Raw genomic sequence first — 23,594 nt, forward strand, 5'->3', positions numbered from 1 at the left:
CCTACCCCAGTGATGAGCATGACGACAAGTGCACCTGTTACTTTTGTAACTAGTATGACATGCTGCCGAGTAGTGTAGCACCTATGACAGTACCTACAAGTGTGCCTCAACCTTATGCACCTATTACCACTCATGCTCATGTAGCTCCTACACCTACAGTTGTACCAACGGTGTATGCTCCACAGGCACATTATCCGAGTTCTTATTCAAGTGGGGCTATGCCAAGTCACATGTCATATCTTGCGTCGTCTATGTATATGCCAAGGCCAATGCCAACCCCCATCCCACATGTAATTCCAGTAGTGCCTCCACCGGCCATACCTACTCCCTTAGGAGATTCGGCAACGTTTGCTTAAACTATCGGTCGATCTATTGTACAGAATATGCACAACATCCCTGAGAGAGAGCCTAGAAGTAAATCGGTCCAAGTAGCTAGAAAGCATATTGAGGTGTTTAAACACCTGTGTGATTCCTTGGGAGAGCACAATGAGCTACAAAAGTGTAAGGCCTTAAGCTTGACATTGAGTGGAAAGGCAGGAGATTGGTAAAGGACCTTAAGAGCAAAAGAGTGCACGCATTACTCGACTCTTTGAAGATTGTTCTTGAAAGAGTACATACAAGAGAGTGTGCTTTGGGGTATCGCATCTCAGCTCCAAAAATCTGGATGTGAGGAAGGAGAGTTAGTGAGAGACTTTGTCAGTCGCTTAAAGCATCTAAATTCTCACGCAAAAATGAAGCAGGTAGGTTAAGAATCACCTTGTACGTATTTTGAGTATGATAATGACATTGATCCTGCTATTCCATATGGAATTGATGCGCTTGAAATGGGTCCCCAATATTATGTAGAAGATCATTTGGGTCAAATCAAGCCTATATATCAAGCAGAAGCTTTTGTAGCAACAAGGGGCCAAAACATTAACAGCATTGCTAGGAGACCACCTCTTCAATGCTACAATTGTGGTGGACCATATCATGTAGCTGAATGCCCAAATAGAATGCAAAAGAATGCTATACCAATGCAATTAAATCAAGGAAATGTATATGATAGGCCAAGTTTGGTTCCCAATGTAGAGGAAATCTTAGAACCACCCAGCCTAGATGAACATGAGTCTGTTGTTGAGATACCTATTAACAAGTTGGGACAATGCTTTGAAGTGATGAGTCCAATGCGACCCTACCTATTACTACCAAGGGATTAATTGTGAAGGGAATCCTCAATAGTGGCGTAGGTGTAAGAATTGTAACTAAACAATGTTGGGCATCTATTGGAAGACCTCACCTAGAAGTCACAAACATAGTGGTCAAAATGGCCAATGGAATGATCGCTAAGCCTATTGGAATGTTCAAGGACTTGAAGCTCAAGGTTCTAGGCCACAAGATACGGCATACCTTCATTTTTATGGACTTCTGCAAACATCCCATGTCATATGAAATGATCTTAGGATGGCCTTTCACGAGGTAAGCTCAAATGGTGCATATCTGGTCTAAAAACCATGTCTATTTGCTCTTTCAAGACTCTGTCAGTAGAGTGGATCTGGTGATCTGTAAAGTGCATCCTCTAGGAAGTAGAGCTATCATTGTTGATAGCCGCTCAGACACCACAATTTACTCAACCTTGCTACAATATTGTTATACCTGTAAGAAAATGACAGACACTGGAATGGACACTCAATATATGGATGTCTTACCATGAGTTGGACAATATAGATTGGGTACACCTAGCGGCAACAATAGACATAAGTTGGGGAAATAGAGGAATAATTTTGGTCATAACCGAGGAGAACGAAGTCCCACAACTTGTGTCAATAAATATGTTAAGTGCAAAAGCATCTTTTGAGGAGATTTATGAGGATTTTTTAGAATCTAATCTGCCTCTACGATACCCAATTGAACTAAATAGCCCCTATGGAAAAGTATTGTATAATGCCTTATTGGGCATGAGAGCTCAATATAATTTGTGATCTTGTGGAGTGTGGTGTCAGCTAGGAAAACCATCCTTTTCCAAGAGTACCATCCAAGTTAAGGGTATCAATAAGAACAAAACTATAGTGTTTGGAATCCTACAAACTCCAGTTGCCTATGATAATGGGATTGTGGTTCAAAGCTTTTTGGTCATGCCTACTGGCACTATGGAGGGAAACATAAACCTAGGGCATAAATGGATGTTGGCAACTAAGTGCACTATTGATTGGGGGATAGGTAGTGTCACAACACAAAAAATGGCTCTTGACCCTGCCACTCTAAAAATATCACCTACGTTATCAACTACAAAGAAACAACAAGAAACCCAGACGTCAAAAATTCAAGTGGTTGAATGATCAGTGAACGGTTACTCACCCAGCTAACATTTCAACCCCCATAGTTACGCCAAGTAGCACTACCCCAAGGCCTCAGCCTGATTTACCAAAGATTAAATGTCAGTGGGTCTCAAAGGATTCATTAACAACCCCTACAACTCCTCGGTCTCATTCAAAAAAGGAATCCTCGTAAGAAACCCACCACTCGCTCAATGAAATGAAAAATCATGTTGTGTTGGGTTCCTAAACACTTATTAGAAGCCCAAGGATACTATGATGGGAATTATCAAATTTGGGTACCTAAACATCAAATGTTTGCCTCTGTACCACCTACAAAATCATGTCAGTTAGATTTTGCAACCCCAATCTTTGTTGAGGACCATGGGAAGGACAAGATCCTAAAATGCTCCACACATATTCCATAGCTAGTTTGGATCCCAAAGCCAAAATCGATCTATTCCATCTAACTTAGGAAGGGGGAAGTCACAGGAAGCTTCTAGTTCCTCATGTAATCCATCCGTCGATGTAGAAGCTTCCACTCAATCTCCACCTACCACTGTTAATATCCCTGAAAACACAACAAATTCCTTGCCATCACCTGTAACACTACCGCCTGATGAGAGACCTCAAGTACGTTCATAGGAGATTCTCGATGTAGCACTTGGGGTAGCAAAAACATATTGGCCAACGTCACCACGTATTACAAACCAGAACAATTGGTTTCAAAGGGTTGTTGACATAATTGCAAAAGGTATGATCTATCCAAGGAAGGGGGAAGTCCTTACTCACATTTGTCATTTTATTGCTTCCCTCTTAACCTTCCTTCCCTAACGTCTTAACTTCTAAATCTTTGTGACTGTATATATATAGTGTTATCCTCACACTAAACAAAAACAAATAATAGTAAAAGGAGCACGAGCAATCTAGCGAGGAGAGTGAACCCTACGACACCCTATGAATAGCCTAAAACTACGATTCACATCACACACAATGAAACCAAACATTTCTATCATTAGAGAATCTAACTCACATCTCTTTGTGTTCACAAATATGGCTAGTGCACAGGAGTCATCCACTTCCTCACTTAATGAAATATATAATCTCTACTTTTCTCAAGTGTGACACATGTGCTACCATGTACTTTCCTCTCACTGGGACCTCGTAGATAGCCTAGCCATGTGAAGAAAAATTTGAAGAATTTAAATGGCTGATACATTTATTGACCACACGACTGATCCCTATTTAGTCTAAGACGTTTCCCCGATTACACAAGCTTATCCTTTTGTGCAAGATGAGTATCCACGTCTAGTGAAATTCCTAGTGTACCTATGTGGACGTGATGATGAGGAAGACTTGTCCAACTGCACGATGATACTCATGGTCTTACTGAGGAAGATTTTATTTATCTTGACAATGTAGATGCAAGCTTAGCATTAGGACTGCTAGACAATCTCTACAATATTCTGTTACCTTGACCCCATTTTGTGGTGAGGGATGGGTAGGTCAGGGTTCTCCATTTTTTGTTGATTTTTTTTTCATTACATCAATTTTTTTTTCACACTAAGGTGCCTCTTGAAGGTGTAGCGCTTTCTTGTGAATCCTTGTGCAACTAAAGTGGACATAGAGATGGTTTCTGAATATAGACATGAGCGAGATCCATCTGCTCATCCGATTTACTTCTTCCTATTCTTTTGGTTCTCCCCCTTTACATTTCCATTTGATGTTGCATGTTGTCTATGTAGTATGCTAGGAATGCATTGAATTTTGGTGTTGTTACTTGCCAATTTAGATGCTCATAGGTTTTTATCCTTTCGTACCTTGTTATGATTCACAACCTTGAGTTTTGTCTTATTAGTTTGGCTTTAAGTAGGTATCCTGACCTTAGGGTAACCCTACTAACTTTATTTGCTGGCCAAAATTGGTGAATTGTTTATTGATGGTAGTGACCTTAGAGTGCTTTAGGCTATGATCATCTAGTTTATCTCTAGCACCCCCCCCCCAATAAGTTGTGAACAAAGGAATTGGGAAGTAAATGTGCCCGAACAAAGGACTTTGGAAGTAAATGTGCCCGAACTTTATGCTTAAGTTGGTACTTGAGACCACCAGTCTCCCAGCTACTTTTGGCGCATTCTTCACATCACCTCTTATATTTGCCAAGCTAGCTAAAACAAAAAAGCCAAAGGCTAGAAGAAAGAGTCTTGTACTCCTAGTCTTCTTTCGAGAGCTCCCACAAGAGCTTTCCTCTCACAAAAACAACAAAAAATAAAAATAAAAAGCACTTAAGCAAAAGAAAAAAACACATAGCACTCCCTTTTTTTCACTCTTATGTGTGTTATGCGACAAGAGAAGTTGTCCTCAAAAATCGATAAGTATTATTAGGTGGTAGATCTAGTACGAGGTTTAGCCCTAGATTATGCTTACTTTACTTTGAGACACTTTAATAGGCCATGACTCAAGTTCGTGCATCACTGTAGGTACTAATTTATTGTTCTATGTTGGCAATGTAACACGTCATAATTTTTGCATTTCACAGTTTACAATGTCCCACTGTCCCATGTTTCAGCATTTCATCACATGTTGCACTTGTGCTTTCACCTTTTTGTCTTGTGTGCTGCATATACACCATCCAAGGATCCATGCAGATGCATAGACCCAATGTGCCCTTTCATAGCTTCCAAGGATGGAATCTACATCAAGAAGGGAGGCATGTTAATCTGTGACGGACGTATATCTTATGATTGTATTGTTTTGAGTCATGGGCCAGGCTTGTAAGTTCCATTAGATGATATAGATGATTTGGTGATTACCGTTTGTATTTCTAAGGTGCACCAGATTTAGGGTCAGGGTTAGGAATGGCCACCCAAGTGTGGATGCCCATATGTGAAAGTGGCCAACTCCTATATAAGCTATTGTAACCCTAAAAACCCTCATTCTCTCAAGTGCTAAACTAAGTGCTCTTGCTCCTCTACTCCTTCTCTACTTGCGTTATTGCACTCATGTACGTTAGTGTGTGTGTGTGAGAGAGAGTGTGTATATACGTGATTGAGCTTTGGTGTTGGCACGAGAGGCAGCGACAAGGTGGTCGAGCGGGCGGCAAGCTTCATCCTCATCGTGGATGCGAGGATACCTTATCCATGGTGACACATGAAAGTGAGTGACACATCTGTTCATTGTGTCCAGATTGTTAGCTTTCTGGTTGTGTGCTTGGAGCCTTCATGGCTCACTCACGGCCATAGCAAGTTCCCTTGCAGTGACACGTACGACTAGTGCATACACTGCTCCTGTTACACACAACACACACACACCGTAGTTTCCTCTGAAGCCTATGCACATACTATTGAGGAAGAGGAAATTGGGAAGCCACCGCACACTTCCTTGCTTGAGCTTTGATACCACTTGTGAATGCTAGGGAAGCGGGGAGTGCGTGGGTGTGGTACATCGTGAAAGAGAAGACACACAGTAAAGGAGAAGACACAAAGTGTTGTTGGAGCTCATAGTAAAGGCAATCCTCACTACTCCTTATTCATCTACATAACCAAGAATAAGATATAATGTTAGAGAGGTAGTGATGGGTGTCCAACCCGTTGGCTTGAACCCTTACAAAATGTGGCACAGGTTGTAATGGATAATGCTAAGAATTGTCGCATGGTTGGGAGGCTTTTAGAACAGAGGTACTCTAGCATCTACATCTTTGGATGTAGTTTCCATAGCCCTAACCTTCAGTTGCACAATTGATATAAAAGCTTAGATAGATGTAGTTTCCATAGCCCTAACCTTCAGTTGCACAATTGATATAAAAGCTTAGATATTGATTGATTCGAGTAGGTCATAGTAATACGAGATAGATTATGAAGTTTGTATTGACGAGGCAGTGTGCTCTTTGACATGTATTGCCAACATATGACCACCATGTTGAAGCTTTCTTTGCAAAACTCGGTTTTGCAAAAAATTCTACATGGTGGAATTTTTGATTCATAGCCACACTGTAATTCTAGAGACCTTTGTTTGTGGAATTTTCTTTAAGTGGGAGGCCTCCCAGGCAGCAAAGTGAAAGCCAAGGGGGTTCAATTGCACTCGTTCCTATCTAATGTACGTCATGATATATATCATGTCATTATGCCAGTCATGTTTGCTTTGAGACAAATGGATACTAGGTTGCCCACCATTGGAAATGTGTGAATGGGTTGGTAATCCAACACCTCTTGAAGTCTCTAGAGAAGCTAGATCAAATATTTTCTAAGGTGCAAATACCCCTCTTTGATCAATGCAAAAGAGATGTTCTTGCCAAATGGGCTGAGGCACATAGTCCATTGCACAATGTAGCATACTTACTATATCCCAAGTATTGGGCTATAGATGTGTCGGCATTTGATGAGAAGTCCATGGTTATTTCTATGAGTAATTGATAGGTTTTTCGATGATCCCAATGAGCATGCTAATTGTGTTGTGACCAACTTGACTACGTCCAAACTCAAGGAAGGACGCTTTGCCCATGAGATTGTGTAGAGGTTGAAGGAGTACGAGCGGAAGTGCAACGCGAGAGAGAGTGCGAGAAGAAGAGCACGACGATATGGTGAACTCGCTCTACTGGAATGTGTAGAGCATAGTGAGTTCTTATTAGGTTTTTACAAAAGAATATGTGTACATACCTGGCGGCCCGCCCACTTACCTGGGCGACCACATTGGGCTTTATACCCCAACAACCTCCCACTTAAAGTCCAATGTGGTACTTTAAGTGTGAGAGAAGCTACTATACAAGCTAATATACAAGAGATGTAGAGAAGTGATGTACTACCCTACACCTAACTGCTTGCGAAAATGCGCAAAGCTCTCTGAGGGAAGTCCTTTTGTAAGTAGATCAGCAGGATTTTCTGTGGTGTGAACTTTGACAAGCTGAAGTTGCTTATCCTCGAGCATTTCCCTGATGAAATGATACTTCACATCCACATGCTTTGTCTTTGAGTGATAAACTAGATTGCGAGCCAATTGTATAGCACTTTGACTATCACAATATAACACAGGCATTTCTTCTTTGATTCCCAAATCTGCTACTAGTCGATTAAGCCAAATTGATTCTTTGCATGCCTCTGATGCTGCAACATATTCAGCCTCTGTAGTAGACTGAGTAACACAATCTTGTAATCTAGAACGCCATGATACTGCTCCACCAGCCAATGTAAAGACATACCCTGACGTAGACCTTCGGTTGTCTAAGTCACCTGCATAATCTGAGTCTGTAAAACCCTTTACACTTAGCTCCTGACTCCCATAGCATATACGCATACTCTTTGTAGCTTTCAGGTATCTCAATATTCCTTTCACTGCCTCCCAATGTTTCTTGCCTGGGTTTGACATGTATCGACTTACTACTTCCACTGCAAATGCAATGTCTGGGTGAGTAGCAATCATTGCATACATCAAACTACCCACTGCAGACGCATATGGAATCTTATCCATTTCAGCCTGTTCTTCCTCAGACACAGGACAATCTTGTTTGCTAAGTTTCACATATGGTGGCAATGGAACACTCAATGCCTTTCCCTTCTCCATATTGAAACGTTGCAAAACCTTGTCAATATACTCTGTTTGAGATAACCAAATCAACTTCTTTGATCTGTCTCTCTCAATGCGCATACCAAGTATATGACTTGCCTCACCCATGTCTTTCATGTCAAACGATTTTTCCATCTTTGACTTCAAAGCTGAAATTTCTTCCAAGTGCTTGCCAGCAATCAACATGTCATCCACATACAAAATAAGGATCAGCCAACTACCATCCTTAGCCTTCTTTGTATATAGACAGTGATCGAACTCACTATGTTTGTAGCCTTGAGAAAGCATAAACTTGTGGAATTTATGGTACCATGCCCTCGGTGATTGTTTTAAGCCATAAAGACTCTTTAACAACTGGCATACCCAATCTTCCTTGCCTTTCTCAACAAACCCTTCTGGCTGCTGCATGTAAATTTCCACATCTAAATCACCATACAAGAACGTTGTCTTGACATCCATTTGGTGCAACACCAAATCTAATATGGCAACCAATGCAAGAAAGCATCTCAATGTAGACATCTTGACCACCGGAGAGAAGACTTCATCAAAGTCAATGCCTTGTTCTTGCTTAAAGCCCTTGGCAACAAGCCTTGCTTTGTACTTTGGCTGACTATCATGAGCGGTGATCTTATACCTGTAAACCCATTTACAAGGTAGAGCCTTTTTGCCCCGTGGTAATTTAACTAGCTTCCATGTCTGGTTTTTATGCAGAGCTGTCATCTCTGACTGCATGGCCAATTGCCAATTCCCGGAGTCCTTCATTTGCACTGCTTCCTTGTAACATGAAGGCTCATTGCAATCAGTCAACATGACATAGTTCATAGATGGAACAAACCTATCAGGAGGTCGCGTGATACGTCCAGATCTACTCACAATAGGTGGCTCAGGCTCAGCCACAACCTGTGGTTCCACTCTATCCTGTCCTTGCTCCTCTTGAGCCCTGACATTTTGTCTTGCACGTGCAGGTCCATCTTCTTGGAAGACAACTCTTCTAATCTCCTCAACCCTCTCTGGTTTAGAATGATATTTGGATTCATTAAAGTGAACATCATTGCTGCGGACAACCTTTCTGGATTCGGGATCCCAAAGTCTGTACCCCATCTCACCAGAATTACCATAGCCTAGAAAGATGCACTTTCTACTCTTTGGCTCAAGTTTGTTCCTAAATTCCTTTGGAACGTGAGTATATGCCTCACAGCCAAAGACTCTGAGATGCTTGTATGAGGGCATTTTGCCTGACCATACCATCTCTGGCACTGAATCCTTATGCAAAACCTTGCTAGGAGATCTATTTATAAGATGAACAGCTGTTGATACACCTTCAGCCCAAAACCCATTTGGCAGCTGTGCATTAGACAACATACTTCTGACCTTCTCTTGTATGGTCCTATTCATCCTCTCAGCAACACCATTTTGAGGAGGATTGTAAGGAGCAGTAAGTCGTTTTATACCTTTTGACTCACAAAAGTCCTGAAAGGCCTTTGAAACATACTCTCCACCATTGTCAGTGCGTAAGCATTTAAGCTTCTTGCCACTCTGAGTCTCCACAAGTGTCACAAACGTTTTGAAAACACTAAACGCTTCATCCTTGTGCTTGAGAAAGTAAACCCATACTTTCCTCGAGTAATCATCTATAAATGTCATAAAGTAAGAAGCTCCCCCTAGAGATAGGTTAGGCATAGGTCCACACAAATCACTATGAACAAGTGCCAACTGTGTATCTCTTCTACTGCTTCTATGCTTATGTGGCTACTGTGTTTGCTTACCATACAGACAATGTTCACAGAATTCAAAATCATTAAATGAAAAGCCAGGCAAATAACCAGAACGAGACAAGATTTCCATTCCCTTCTTGGACATATGTCCTAACCGGCTATGCCACAAAGAAACGTTCGGCTGCTCGGTTACATTGATTACATTTTTAGAGACATTTGATACATAAATCATGTAAAGTCCTCCAGACTTTACTCCATGTGCTACTGTCATAGAACCCTTGGATATCTTCCACATGTTCTGTCCAAAAGTGGTGGCGTAGCCAGCATCATCAAGTAAACCTGTGCTGATCAAGCTCTTTGTAATTGCGGGAACATGTCTCACATTCTTCAGCGTGAAAGAAGAGCCATTCTGAAACTTCAATTGAACATCTCCAACACGTAAGATCTCACATGTCTGCCCATTGCCTAGCCGAACATGATCTTTAGTGGTCACATAAGAAGTAAACCACTCCTTGTTTGGAGACACATGAAGTGATGCCCCTGAGTCTATTATCCAGTCACTCAGTGCATTTCCATCAGATGCTGTAAGAAGAGCTGAGTCCATTGTATTCTTCAAGAAGTAGATGTCTCCTGACACTAGACTGTCATCCTCTCCAACAGTGTTTGTCACATTTATTTCTTGAATCTTTACTGAGGACTTGTTCTTCTCACCATGGTCTTCAGCTTTCTCTTTGCCTTTTTCTGCTTTCCATTCTCTGCAGTCTCTTTTCATGTGACCCTTCTTGCCACAATGGTAGCATTCTATGTCACTCTTGCCTTTAGCACTGCGGGACTTGCTACGAGACTGATTCCTCTTTCCACCTTTGTACTTTTCTTTGGTCCTTCCCCTGACAACTAAGGCTGTTCCTTTGCCTTTGTCCATTGTCTTTCTATTGGTTTCTTCAGTAAGCAGACTTCCTTCTACACCTGCTATGTTCAAACCATCTGGAGGTGCAGAATTACTCAAAGCTGTGCGAAAAGTGTCCCAACTTTCCGGCAATGTGATCAACAGGAACATAGCTCTAACAGGTTCATCAAACTTGACACCTTGAGCTGACAACTGACTATAGATTGTGTTGAATTCATTCAGATGATTGGACATAGGTGTCCCTTCTTTCATCTTCAAGTCAACAAGCTTCTTAAGCCAGTATACCTGTGAAGCTGCACTCTGCTTCTCATAAAGATCACTCAGCTTTAACCATGCTTGATAAGCCGACATCTCATCTGCTACATTGAAGTAAACGCTTTCTGCCAAAGTCAGCATAATGGTAGAAAGTGCCAATTCATCCATTTCGTTCCATTCATCTTCGTCCATATCTTCTGGTTTTATCCCCTTGAGCTTTATAGGTTTTATCTGCTTCTTTTGTACCAACACGTGCCAAATCTGCTTCTTCCACAATGGGAAATTGGTTCCATCCAGCTTCTTGATATTGTAAAGAGCAATGTCCTGTGATCCAGCCATAGCTACGCTTCACAGTGGTTTACTTTCCTGGGAAAAATTCGACAGATTTTCCCCTGTAAACTGACCTCTGAACCAATATCAACCTGTCAAATGAACCAAGAAAGCTTCAGATTCTGCATAAATTTCGGCACAGTCTCCTTTGTAAAATGGCTCTGGTGTACTAAAAACAGACCAAAAAACAGCTCAAAAAACCACTGTCTCTCTAACACTGTAAGCTGTGGGTAAACCTGTCCTGCACCTGTACTGTCTCTGACTGTCCTGTCACTGTCCTGTAAGCATAGACTGCGACAATGCCTCAACGGCAGGAAAGCAAAGATGCAATCCCAACTGTCTTAACTCACAGCCAATACATCCTAGCTGCCTATCCAAGGGTGCTCGAGGGATCGCTCCAAGACCTGTATCACCGAAAGGATCTCAACATTCGAGAATCCCCCAGCTCAATAAAACCTCACTCAACCCTCAACAAAGGCTGTAGCAAATCTGACAGTGCATAGACTTCCCACAAAGTCATACATCCACAAATTTCCCACTGTATGCTATAACCGTTGCGGCGGTTGTTTGCTGTGTGACTCACAGCCAGCAAACCCTCAACAGGCATACATCATCTCTGACAATACATCCCATGTGGAAGTACCTGCAATGTCAGGATGAAATCTGGAATATCAAGCAGCAAACACAAGCTACCTGATGAACTAGTGGATGTCGCCTACAGTCTGTGTGTAGATACGCCTGTGTCGTATGTGACACGCCTCCAAGAACTGTGAGCTGTCCTTCGATGTGTAGACAGCCACAAATCAACACTCTGGGAGTGTCGATATCCTCAGCACCTGCAGTCGTAGGCCGAAAACCCCAAATTTGCAGAGTCGGATCTGCACCCATTGAGACTACGTAGTCGAAAATGGCCTGCGCAGACCTTTGTCGAAGCCGAACGGTGGTCGAGATGACCTCAGAACGAAATTCTGACAACACCGAGCCCGTCGTGCTCACCCACGAGATTTGGGGCCGTGTCTTCACCTGTCGAATTTCTCTCCAATCTGAGCTGGTGACTCTAGCCTCCTGCAGTGCTGCCCCGAGCCTCGATCTGAGCTCTGATACCAGTTGAAGGAGTACGAGCGGAAGTGCGACGCGAGAGAGAGTGCGAGAAGAAGAGCACGACGATATGGTGAACTCGCTCTACTGTAATGTGTAGAGCATAGTGAGTTCTTATTAGGTTTTTACAAAAGAATATGTGTACATACCTGGCGGCCCGCCCACTTACCTGGGCGACCACATTGGGCTTTATACCCCAACAGAGGTGTGTAAGGGAGCAACCTACTTGGAAATGGTGGATGGTGAATAGAAGGTCAACAGTAACACTGCATTGATTGGCTGTCAAGATGCTTGGTCAATGTGGTGCCAACTCTAGCTCAAGGAAACTAGAGAACATACAAGTATGTGCACTCCACCTTAAGGAATCCACACTTGAGCAACAGAGCTGAGAAGTTGGTGTTGATGTATTGCAATGAAAGGCTTCTTGAGTGTATTGAAGTGGAAGAATACAAGCAGATAATGCCATGTTGGTCTACTCGATCTTGCCTCCCCATTGCACCTAACTATTGAAGCATGGACAATAAAATTGACCATTCCTCAACATGAGCTTGTACGCCCCTTTGGCTCCTAGTTCCGAAGTGTTTGTTAATCTCCCCATTCCTCTGCTCCCCATGCATTTCCATTTCTTCCCAATTTTGATTCAGAAATTAGCCAAGAGAGATCAATCGTGGAACATGCATAGCACTGAATAGAGAGTCGTCGAATACGCCCCCTGGGTGACTATGAACAACGGTCATCATCATTGGCATGTGGTAGCAGACACGAAGATCTTTGCCAGTGATCCTACAGTTGGACTACACTGACTTAGTCCACCTATCGGAGCTCACTCACTAGAAATTCATACTAGATCTTTGTACCTAGTTCTCGTTTATGTTTTATTTCCCTTATGGTTTTGTAGACCTTTCTCATCTAGTGTGTGAAGAAGATTTCAGCCTCCATTTTGTGTGTGCTTGCCAAAGTTCAAGCTCTCTCCTTCTCTACACATGTCGATGAGGTGCGAGAGGGGCCATCCATCCCAATAGTAGAAATGATGTGCCCAAAACACCTCATTTCTAAACGTCTTCAAGGGAGACTTCTACCCAAAACCAAATGGCACGAGGATAGATAATCGAGGAGGCAACTACTCAAAACCAAATGGCACGAGGATAGATAATCGAGGAGGAGGCAACTACTCAATTCAAGCAACGTATTAATGAGGTGCATGAGGGGCAATCCATCTCGATAGCAGGAATGTTTTTCCAAAACGCGTCATCTTCTAAACCCCCTCTAGGGTGGCTCCTACCCAAAACAAAATGGCATGAGGATAGACCATCCAAGAGGAGGCAATTACTCCATTCAAGCAATGTATCAATGAGGTGCACGAGGGGCAATCCATCCCAATAGTAGGAATGATGTCCAAAAACACCTCATCTCCTAAAACCCCTCAAGGGGGTGGCTCCTACCCAAAACCAAATGGCACGAACATAGACCATCCAAGAGGAGGTAATCATTCGATTCGAGCAACATAGCAATGAGATGCAGGATGGGTAACCTATCCCGAGAGTAGGAATGAGGTTTCAAAACAACTTATAAGACTTGCCCTACAGGCCAACCAATAGAGACATTGTTCATGTTGTCCACAATAAATAGAATTTGGCAAAGGTTTCAACAATCTCATTCAGTAACATAGTGCTTATATGCCTAGTTTTATATGGCAAGATGAACGAATCAAGCGTTGTGCCATATTTTGCTTGTGGACAAGGCTTGAGCGACCTCATGAGGCCATGGCATTTATTGCATAGAAGTGATCCAAAACCACCAATAGAATCTTGACACGTTAGCAAGCGTTTGTAATGGCCTTGGAGTCTCTAAAGGAAACGACATAGGTGCTAGGTTCAAGTGTTAGGAACGGGGTGGTAAATAGGCTCTCTAGGGAAGCGTTCATTAGACTTGTTGAAAAAAAAATTACGGAACAACAAAGTCACAATTAATGGAGTCTCATCATGGGACTTGTTAAAGTGACCACTACTTAGTCTAGCCAATCACAAAATGCTCTTTAGAAATTTTTTAAAAACATCTTTGTGGCCAAGGCCAAAAAGGGTTCTAGACACTATGTCCTTGCCCTTTGGGCAGATAAAAAAGAAGAGAGAAAAAGAGCAGAAAAGTTAGAACTGGCCTGCCTTTGAGGAGGCCAAAAACCAAGGAATAGCTCGCTCTGAACCCACCCTTAGTGAAAGAAGTGGATGCTAAGGTTCAAACCCTGGGGAGGGTGTGTGTAAAATGACATGCGCGACTGTGGTACCCAGCTGGGTTTATACGTGAATCTACAAAAGATGCTGTGCCGCAGAAGGAAAGGGAAGTGGAATACGAAAATGGGAGATGCAGTAGATGCCAAGGGGGAGGCGCAGTGGCTGGGAGGGGGACTGCGAAGACGCCGTGGAGCTGGAGACGCAGAGAAGCGTGGCGGCGAGGAGGCGGAGGCATAGTTTGTATATTTTTATATACAGAGATTTATAGGGGGAACAACTCGACGTGTCTGGTGTATTGGTTATGTGACTAACTGAGACAGTCTTGCACGTTAAGGTACGGGTACGAATATGCCGTTCCCTTTTGTGAAGGTGGTGACTAATATGGTGAATCCTCACAGAGAATCTCCGCATGTATTGAATAATAATACGGAGTTGACCTCATTGAGTGCATTTTCTAGGATGGCTCACATGACGACCGGGACGCCTTCTACAACAGAAGAAGAAGGCAACAAGGACATCTATGGCATACAAGTGGGTAGACGAGCTAGACAGAAGAATGCTTCAGCAGGCGCTCTCTCTGGCTGCCGTCTCCTCTGTTTCCTCGAACCCTAGGGTTTTCTCCGCTGCCTCCTCCTCCACCCCCCCTTCTGCTGCCTTCTCTTCTGCCCTAGACGCAGATGACAACGACGATCTGGAAGACCTCTGCAGAGCTGAATTCGGTCTCAAATTGGGCAAACTCAAGAGCCGCCTCCGCTCACAGGCTGAGGAACAACAAGCCTCCCTTCACCGCTTTTGCACCGATGTGCAGAACACCCCCAACGCCAAACTCAGGCGCGAGCTCGCCAAGAGCTTCATCATGGACCTGGCCAGCATCTCTGAACTCGCCACCAGTCGCTACACGCCCACTCTTGTGAAGATGCAGTCGACTTTTCTTGCGAATGTGCAGGTAGAGAATGAGACGCTTGCCGGGGACGTATCTAGATTCAAGAATGAATTGGCAGACGTCAAGGATGCCTTGCAGAGATTGGAAATGGAGAAACAGGGGATCGAAAGCGAAGCTCGTCGAAGGTTTGAAGATGAAAAGGCCCTTTTGGAGGTTTCACTGCGTGAGGAGCTGCAAGCATGTCAGGTCTGTCTGCGTAACCCGCGGGATATCGTGATCATGCCATGCTTGCATGGCCAATTTTGTGGAGAATGCTTGGAGGCACATCAAAAGACCAACAGGACATGTCCCACATGCAGGGGTGTTATTCGAGGTACGCTTCCTTACATCGCTTGACATGTAGAGAGGAGCTCATGTTGTCATTTCACATACGCAGGCGGTGGCACAGTTATCTTCTGCTAAACTTATTCATAGATGGGGGTCTCAATGTAATATGGCCTGTCAAGACGTACATATCTTGAATCATGATGTCTGGCAACCCCAAACAAGCATACATAAATTGGCAAAAAATTCGTTGTCAAAAAATAAATGTTTTTAATGCAATAGGGAACGGCAATTTTTTTTATGTAAAACAATAACAGTTCTGTTTTGATGGAAGGAGATGCAAGGATGGGTTATGTACATAAGCCAACACTTTGTATAGCACTCATTGAATGTCCCTTGAAGTCTTGAAACACAATTGAAGCCTTGTTGAGCCTCGAGCTCTAGTGATATTGGCTGAACTTTTGTTTTTGGGGGTGGTGATTTAGTTGTGTAGAATTAGGCAACCCCATGCGATAAGTTAAAGAGTGCAATTTTATGGTGTTCAATGTTGTTGTTAGAAATAATTTAATGTTGTTGTTAGAAACATTAGTACTCTACATTGGTCCTAGTGTACAATTTTTGAATTAGGTAGAGATATCTTCAAAAGAAAAGGAATATGAATGGACATCAATACTTTAGATGACATGATCCAAGCACGCAAGCTTTATTATGTGTGTGTTATTAGCACATTTTTGGCTTGCTCAAAGGGCAAAACCTTAGAATCATTAATCTTTTTTGGGCAAGGCCTCCTCAAAAATAATTTTGAAGGGTTTTTGAAATTTGCACTTCTTGTAATGAGTGGGTTGGTAGGAAAATACGAAGAGGATCTTGATGAGGGTAAGGTTTGGGTGGACGTAAGTTGTCACCCAAATAAGCAATAGTGAATTTCAAAACTAAAAGAATTCCATCATGAAACAAGGTGAGGACTCACGATGGCATGTTGAAGGTAAGGGGGGAGGAAAGATTTATCGAAAGTAGGTCTTAATCAATGTTGCAGTTGTATTGTTTTTTAATATAAAATTGTATTGTCCATATACAGGTGAAATTAAAAGATCCATGTAATATTATAAGATTTAAATAACATTTAAGGTAAGTCTCAATCAGGTTATTTTTTTATTTTCTTTTAGTTGGTACTCGCTACTCGCAAATGGTTTATATATTATGAAGGGGCTCCAATAATAAGGTATATGGTGCACATTACACATCAATATTTTGGAACAAAATAAAATAAAAAGAAAGTAAAATGAAGACACATTAAAAATCAAAACAAAAGAATTTTTTAATGCTTTCAAATAAGCATAGAAAATAATTAAACAATCTAGTGAAGTGAATTTTTTTTTAAATCCTCAAATGAAAAAATCGTTTATCAATACCTCAGTGTTTGAGAAAGGTGTGTCTGAGCTTAAGCTTAAGTCGATTGAAAATCGAGATTAGTCGGTTGCAAAGGATGGCAAAGGACAAAAAATCAAATAAAATATACTAGAAAATAGTTTGAATATTTTGCAAATTTAAAAATTTCTACTAGTATTTTCATTTTGTATTTGTATAAGGAGGAAACTTGTCGCTTAGACAAAAAGACTTTTGCAAATACTATATCATAAGATCAAACTCCTATGAATATTTTGTTTAATGTTTTGATCTCTAAAGTCATTTTCAAGCATGCAGACAGAGTAAATACTGCTTTGGAGAATAGCTTTTTATTTCAAAGTTTTAGCTTTCTATTCACAAGACTTTTGAATCCCTTAAGGACACTTGTCTCTCAAAGAAGGTGATTAAGGAAACAAAAGGGACAACAAAGTTATTTTACAAAGACCCTTGCCATGTGGCGTTCATTTGGCCAAAGAATCTACCGGCTTCGGTGTTGCAACAACCTTGCACAATGAACCCTATGGCCTTCCACATGTCAAAAACTAAAGCCCTGACGACTTGATTTGCATGAGTGTACACATGAAGAAAGGAGCTAAGGAAACAATCTCTTTACAGAAGCACTATTTACCGCTCTCACACTAGACTAGGCTCTTTCATTCTTCCACCTTGTCTAATGCATTGCTCTCTTATCAAACAAACATGCAAGATCCCATACTTGAGAACTTGACAAGCTTTTCACAATTATGGATAACCAAACAACCAAGTCACTCATTTTAACAAGGTAATAAAATTATTAGGTCTTTTCTTTGACGGTAAAACACATTTGTGAACTAGAGATGATGAGACATTTAAAAAGAAGTATCTACTTTTTTCAAGTGAAAAACAAAGAAAGACCATGGTAATTTTTTATTTTTTTACCAACATGTCGGGATTGGATAGTTGTTCAAGGAATGTTACTAAATTGAAACATCACGACCCCTAGGTAATGTACGCAACACTAATCCAATCAACATGTTCATCATATAGTTTGTGATGATCGATTAATAATCACAACATTTATGACAAAGTGAGAATTTATGATGTCTTGCACAAGACCAATGTGTGTGTGTGTGTGTGTGTGTGTGTGTGTGTGTGTGTGTGTGTGTGAGAGAGAGAGAGAGAGAGAGAGAGAGAGAGAGAGAGATTTGAAGCTATTGTGAACAAGGCGAGGTCTCATGTGGCTTGAATGAGAGAGAGAGAGAGAGAGAGAGAAGATACATTTAAAGTTGAGTGGCTAAAGAGGCTCAAGGGGAGAGGGACCCTCAACTCCTAAAAGGAGAGATACCTTAAAAGCTTCAAGAAAGAGAGGCCAAAGGAGAGGAGGGAGTCCCAAAAATGGGGAGAGGGAAGGGAAGAATAGACCATCCCAATAAGTCTAACACCTTTTGCAAACCAACAAAAGTCTGCAAATTAACTTCTTGCTAGGTAATGGAATCCTTCCTTGATTCACATAATCTCACCTAAGTAGGCATCCACATTCCATAACAAATTTGAAGAGTTAAAATTATAAGCCCCACCTTGCATGAGTAGTATGAGGGTGCATCTTTATTATTGTTCAATGTTTCAATATTGCCTTCATTGCTTTGAAGCTCCACATGACGTAGTGTCCTTTTGTGCCACAACAACTACAATGTCTCTACGCATGTTGAGCATCAATCTCTACATGGGTACAGTGCGACTAGGATGAAGAACAAGTGGTGCTTGAGGGACATCTTATACTGATGCAGTGGGTTGTGGATAGTTTGGGCTAGCACATGCTAGTAGGGGATTGGGCTTTTGTAGGTGGAGTGGGTACTTCAAGAGCCTCTATGGTAGATGATGTTGCCCGATCGGCCAATCCTCTCGCATGCCCAGAAGCTTGCCTATCTTCCCACCCAAGTACTAGATGGGGATAACCTCATCCCCAAGGGATGGTGATTGTCAACCTCCTAGAGGTGTGCAAAACATGGAATATTGATCAGGAAGTTAGGAAAGCAAGGTAATTTCCATATCCTCCTCCATGAGTCTACCTCCAACGTGAATGATCCGATATATGTGATCTGCTTACATCCGCTTTGCAAGTGGCCAATTGAGAGAGAGAGAGAGAGAGAGAGAGAGAGAGAGAGAGAGAGCACACGCCAGTCTAGCTCACCTTAATACATTACGAATTGCTATTTATTTTGGGGTGATTTCATAATAAAAATGATTTCCTAAAGAAACATTAGGATTTACGGTCTGCTATTGGATCTGGGGGGATTCCATAAGAAAAATGGTTGCCTAAAGATGTCAACACATACATACTGGCGTGTTTGCAATAATAATCATTAGCTTCAAGATCCTACAAATATTTTCTCATCACCTCACCCTCACCGTACCTTCTAGTCCTGTTGTCATCAACTGCACAGCATGCCACCACTTTCTACTCTGCCACCTAGCGTCCTGTCGGCCTCCTGCTTGTCTTCTTCAACACTCTGCTAGCGGCTTCTTTTTGTCTTTGTATCCCAAAGGAGGATCTTCCCGATTCTCACTAACATAGCAATAAAAGTGATTGGCCCCCCCTACTAGATGATAAGATAATGCCCATCCAAATGCTCCTTGAAATCCATGGACGGTTCTTCCCAATGAAGAAAAGCATGCAATTTTAATAGCAACATCTGATTCATTGAGCCCATGCATGAAGACCCTCTGCTGGACCTTAGCCCAAATAAAAATTTGTTCATCTCACATTGTGATCACAATCTAGCTACCATTCTTTAAGGGGCAAGATTCAATGCGGTGTCAAACTTTGCTCTGTGTCATTTCCTGCAGCAAGGGCCACACGCCAGTGTGTAGACGAGTCCTCAGTAAAAGAAGCACCTTACACCTTATGCAAAACGAACCCTTCTGCTCTCAAAGTACTCTTTCTCTTTCACAAAGACCAAGTGTTTCACAACACTAATGAAATAAAGTTCATAGTTGGCATATCTGGCTAACTAAAATTTGTGATGAAGACGGATCATACACAATTTAAAAATTGTTTTATATTTTTAGCTATTTTGGTATCTTTAAAATCAAGGAACTCACGTTTTAGAAATTGGTTTAAATTTTTATTTACTTTTATTGTCTTCAAAATTTAAAATCAATAAAGCATTTCAATGTTTTACCCATGAGCAATAATCAGAGTTATTATTAACAATACCATGCATAGAAATAATGGTTGTTGCAATGCACCATTTCACATTTATATTGTTTGGCGGAGCAAAAGGGTGAATATTCTTGATTGTTGTGCTTTGTCAGCTAGAAGTTACACTTTGGCTTCAGGCGATTTATGAGCTCCAATAACCCATCTTCAGTGAGCTTGTAGTCGACAATGACTAGGCCTACAATGTCATAAAATATAATATCTAACTTTACCAAATGATTTTCTCATATTAAAATGATCATTTAATATGGGAAGATAAAAGGGGAACAAGAGTTAGGATATAGATATGTGCTTCTAAACCTATCTCAATAGGTGACCAAAAAGAGAAATGGTTGCATCTCAATAGGGGTCCAAAAGGAGACGGTCCACCAAAGAGCAATGTGCAATAAGTGCTTCTAAACTTATCTCAGCAGGGGACCAAGAGGAGAGATGGTTACATCTCAATAGGGGTCCAAAAGGAGGTAGACTATGAAAGAGCAACGTGCACCTAATGGAGCTTACAAGACCTTAGGGTTAGCTTCATTAAAGACCTCCAAAGGTTAGTGTTAAAAGTCCTTAGACCTAGGACCTTAGGCAAGCTAGGGTTGAGCTTGAGGTTGGAACCCGAACCAAGCTTGAGGTGCTTGTCATGCTTGCTGACTAAGGTGTTTGAGGTGCTTGCTGACTAAGGTGCTTGATGTGCTTGTCAAGCTTGATGAGTAAGGTGCTTGAGGTGCTTGTCGTGCTTGATGAGTAAGGTGCTTGAGAAGCTTCCCATGCGGGGGGGAGGGGGAGGGGGGGGAGGTGCTTGAGTCAAAAAGAGACCCTAAAAAGGAGGGGGAACGCCCCAAATTTAGAGGAATCTTTGACTTAACCTTCCACTCACCCAAAGGGCACCCCCTTTCTCAAGGGACACATGGACACATGTCAGGCTCTCCCTATGCTTAGCCACATGGTGTGCTTGAATCCTCCTGGATGGGCTAAAGAGGGGTCCAATGAGCTTCTAGTTCAATTCAACAAATGTCTATATATTTTCAAGCTCTCTCTTTCAAAGGGGTAAGGAGGACACTTGTCCAAAGACTACCCATGTTACTTGAAATGCAGTGTGCATGTGATTGGCTAGGCTTAGAGAGGTCCAATGAGCTTCAAGCTTGAGCTACAAGGAGGGGTCGACCAAAGCAAGAAAGGGGTGTTCTTGGGGGTATACACCCTCTCAAACACTCATTTTTCACACATTCTCACTTGGTGAAAGTGGAAGAACTCCATCTCCTTCTCCAAGCTTGTTGAGAAGTTGAGAGCCTACACCAACACTCTTGGTTATGGAATGCAAATCCAACCTAGAGCCATGCTTCAATGCTTAAGCTTGACATCTTCTCCATCTTCATTACTATGCTATTATGCTATGCTAAGCAAGAAGAGTGATGATAAGTGAGGAACTATTTCTTTCTCCTATGAATGTTTCTTCTTCCTCTTCCCTATCCTCATTCCCCGCTAGCTCTCTTCACCTTTGAAGGTGTTTGAGGCCTTGGACTGAGGCCTGGGATAGTTAATTCTTTTTACAAATCTATGTTGTTCTCATGATGCATGACGCTTTCTATCTTCATTGTATCTCCTAGCTCACAAGGAACACAAAGATTGTATTGTATCAAGTCTCTCTTGATGGGAGAATATATAATACAAAAGCCTATTGGAGGGGGGACTGTCTCCACATAAATCCGGTCCTCAACAGTTGTCAAGTTCTCTAAGCTCTCTCTCTTGCAAAAGTATTGTTCATGCCAAGTTAATTAAGTACTATGGTTATGTTGCTATCGCTAATTAAGTTCACCTTCTATGTTCTCAAAGTAGCCTCACAAAAATGCTCTCTTTAATTCTCTTAATTCCGCTATTCTCAAAGTTCATAGGCCATTTCCATTACATTGGTATCAGAGCTATTGGTTTTTCTTTTCTTGCTTAAGAAGAGAGGTCCTTAAGTTGTCCATAAAAGGTTGGGCCTGTTTATTGCAAAAGGGCAAGTGAGACAGGGATCTATTATCTTGGTTGAAAAGGACTTAGTTCAAGGTATACCATTGGGAACTATAGTCTTAATAATGGAGTCTCTTGGGACTTACCTTTGGCTTAATCATTATTGAGCTACTAGCAAGCTCAACAGGAACTATAATCAACCAAGCAATGTTAGACCCTCTCCACTAGTCTTTGCAATCAACAGTGTCCAAACCACGTGTGTGGTTGCTTGCGAGCTAATTTTCAAAGGTAAAGAAGAGTAGTGACTAAGGTTTTTGAGGGTACCAAAGAACAAAGTAATTTATACATAGGTTTAATAGCATGGCTGACAATAACCAAGAGAGTAGAATGTACATTGATAACTTTGATTTTGCACATGAAGGTGCTAATGATGATGCCCCCATGTTTGTGAATTATCTTGTTACTAGGTTGCAGCAAGCTATGGGCAACCCTGCTTTGCAAGTTGAAGCTACTCAACAGCTTCATGCTTATGGGATTTCCTTTCCTCTCCAAGAGAAGAGAGAGCTTAGGAGGTCTCTTGATGAGACCCCCAAAAGAAGACTCTCTCCCATACAAGAGGAGGAATCCAAAGAACAAGAAAGTAATGAATCCCTAATTTCCTTTGAAGATGTGGCTCCACGAAGACAGCGATCTAGATGATTGCCAACTCCTCCCAAGAGGAAACGATCAACCCATAGTCCTTCTCCTCGTCACTCCGAAAGGGAAGAGAGAAAACAAAGGAAGAAAAGGGCAAGAAGAGGTCACCCTCTTCTCCTTCTTCTTCACCTTCCTCCGCTTCCAATGAAAGCTATGGCTATTCTCCTAGACAATACAAGAGGTGAGGACATCGCAAATCTTTCCTTGCATGGCGAAGGTCATAAAATCTCAACAAGATCATAGAGGGAGGAAGGAATATCTCTTTTCTCACCTATGATTGCACCTTTGGTGCTATCGATAAAGTATTGGCCTTCATCCAGCAATTTGATGCGGCCTTTGGAGACGAGGGCTTCGCGGAGTCCTCCAAGGTATGTCATGTAGCTATGCACTTCCAAAAATTGGCTCACCAATGGTGGGCTAGCCTTCATGGCAAAAATGAAGCCCCAAAGACATGAAAAAATCTACGAGTTTCCATTATGAAGCAATTCCTTGCAAGCGATGCAAAGGACAAAGTGCTTACCGAATGGTCAAGTTTGAAGCTTCTCTCTCATGAGTCTAACTAAAAATATGTGGACAAGTTTTGGGATTTACATCTCTAGGCTACTGTCTTTCAAAAGATAGACTTTGCCGAGCAAAAGCAACAATTCTGTGCGAAATCACTTGAAGAGATGGCCGAGTATTCAACTCCCAACGGCTTGGTTCTATCACTGAAGTAATCCACCACACTATGGTTGCTTCATGCATCAACTTCCAACAAGGGG

General features: G+C 41.9%; 1 protein-coding gene across 1 annotated transcript; it reads left to right on the plus strand.

Annotated features, from left to right (window-relative positions):
* Positions 1 to 14,532: 14,532 nt before the first annotated feature.
* On the plus strand, positions 14,533 to 16,037 carry LOC147453262 (uncharacterized). Its single transcript, XM_086519128.1, has one exon. It carries the CDS (start codon positions 14,904 to 14,906, stop codon positions 15,660 to 15,662), a length of 759 nt encoding a protein of 252 aa, XP_086375254.1. The 5' UTR covers positions 14,533 to 14,903; the 3' UTR covers positions 15,663 to 16,037.
* The last annotated feature ends 7,557 nt before the right edge of the window (positions 16,038 to 23,594 follow it).

Source organism: Adiantum capillus-veneris, chromosome 8, assembly GCF_014529385.1.
Source record: "Adiantum capillus-veneris isolate H3 chromosome 8, ASM1452938v2, whole genome shotgun sequence".
NCBI classification, from domain to species: domain Eukaryota; kingdom Viridiplantae; phylum Streptophyta; class Polypodiopsida; order Polypodiales; family Pteridaceae; genus Adiantum; species Adiantum capillus-veneris.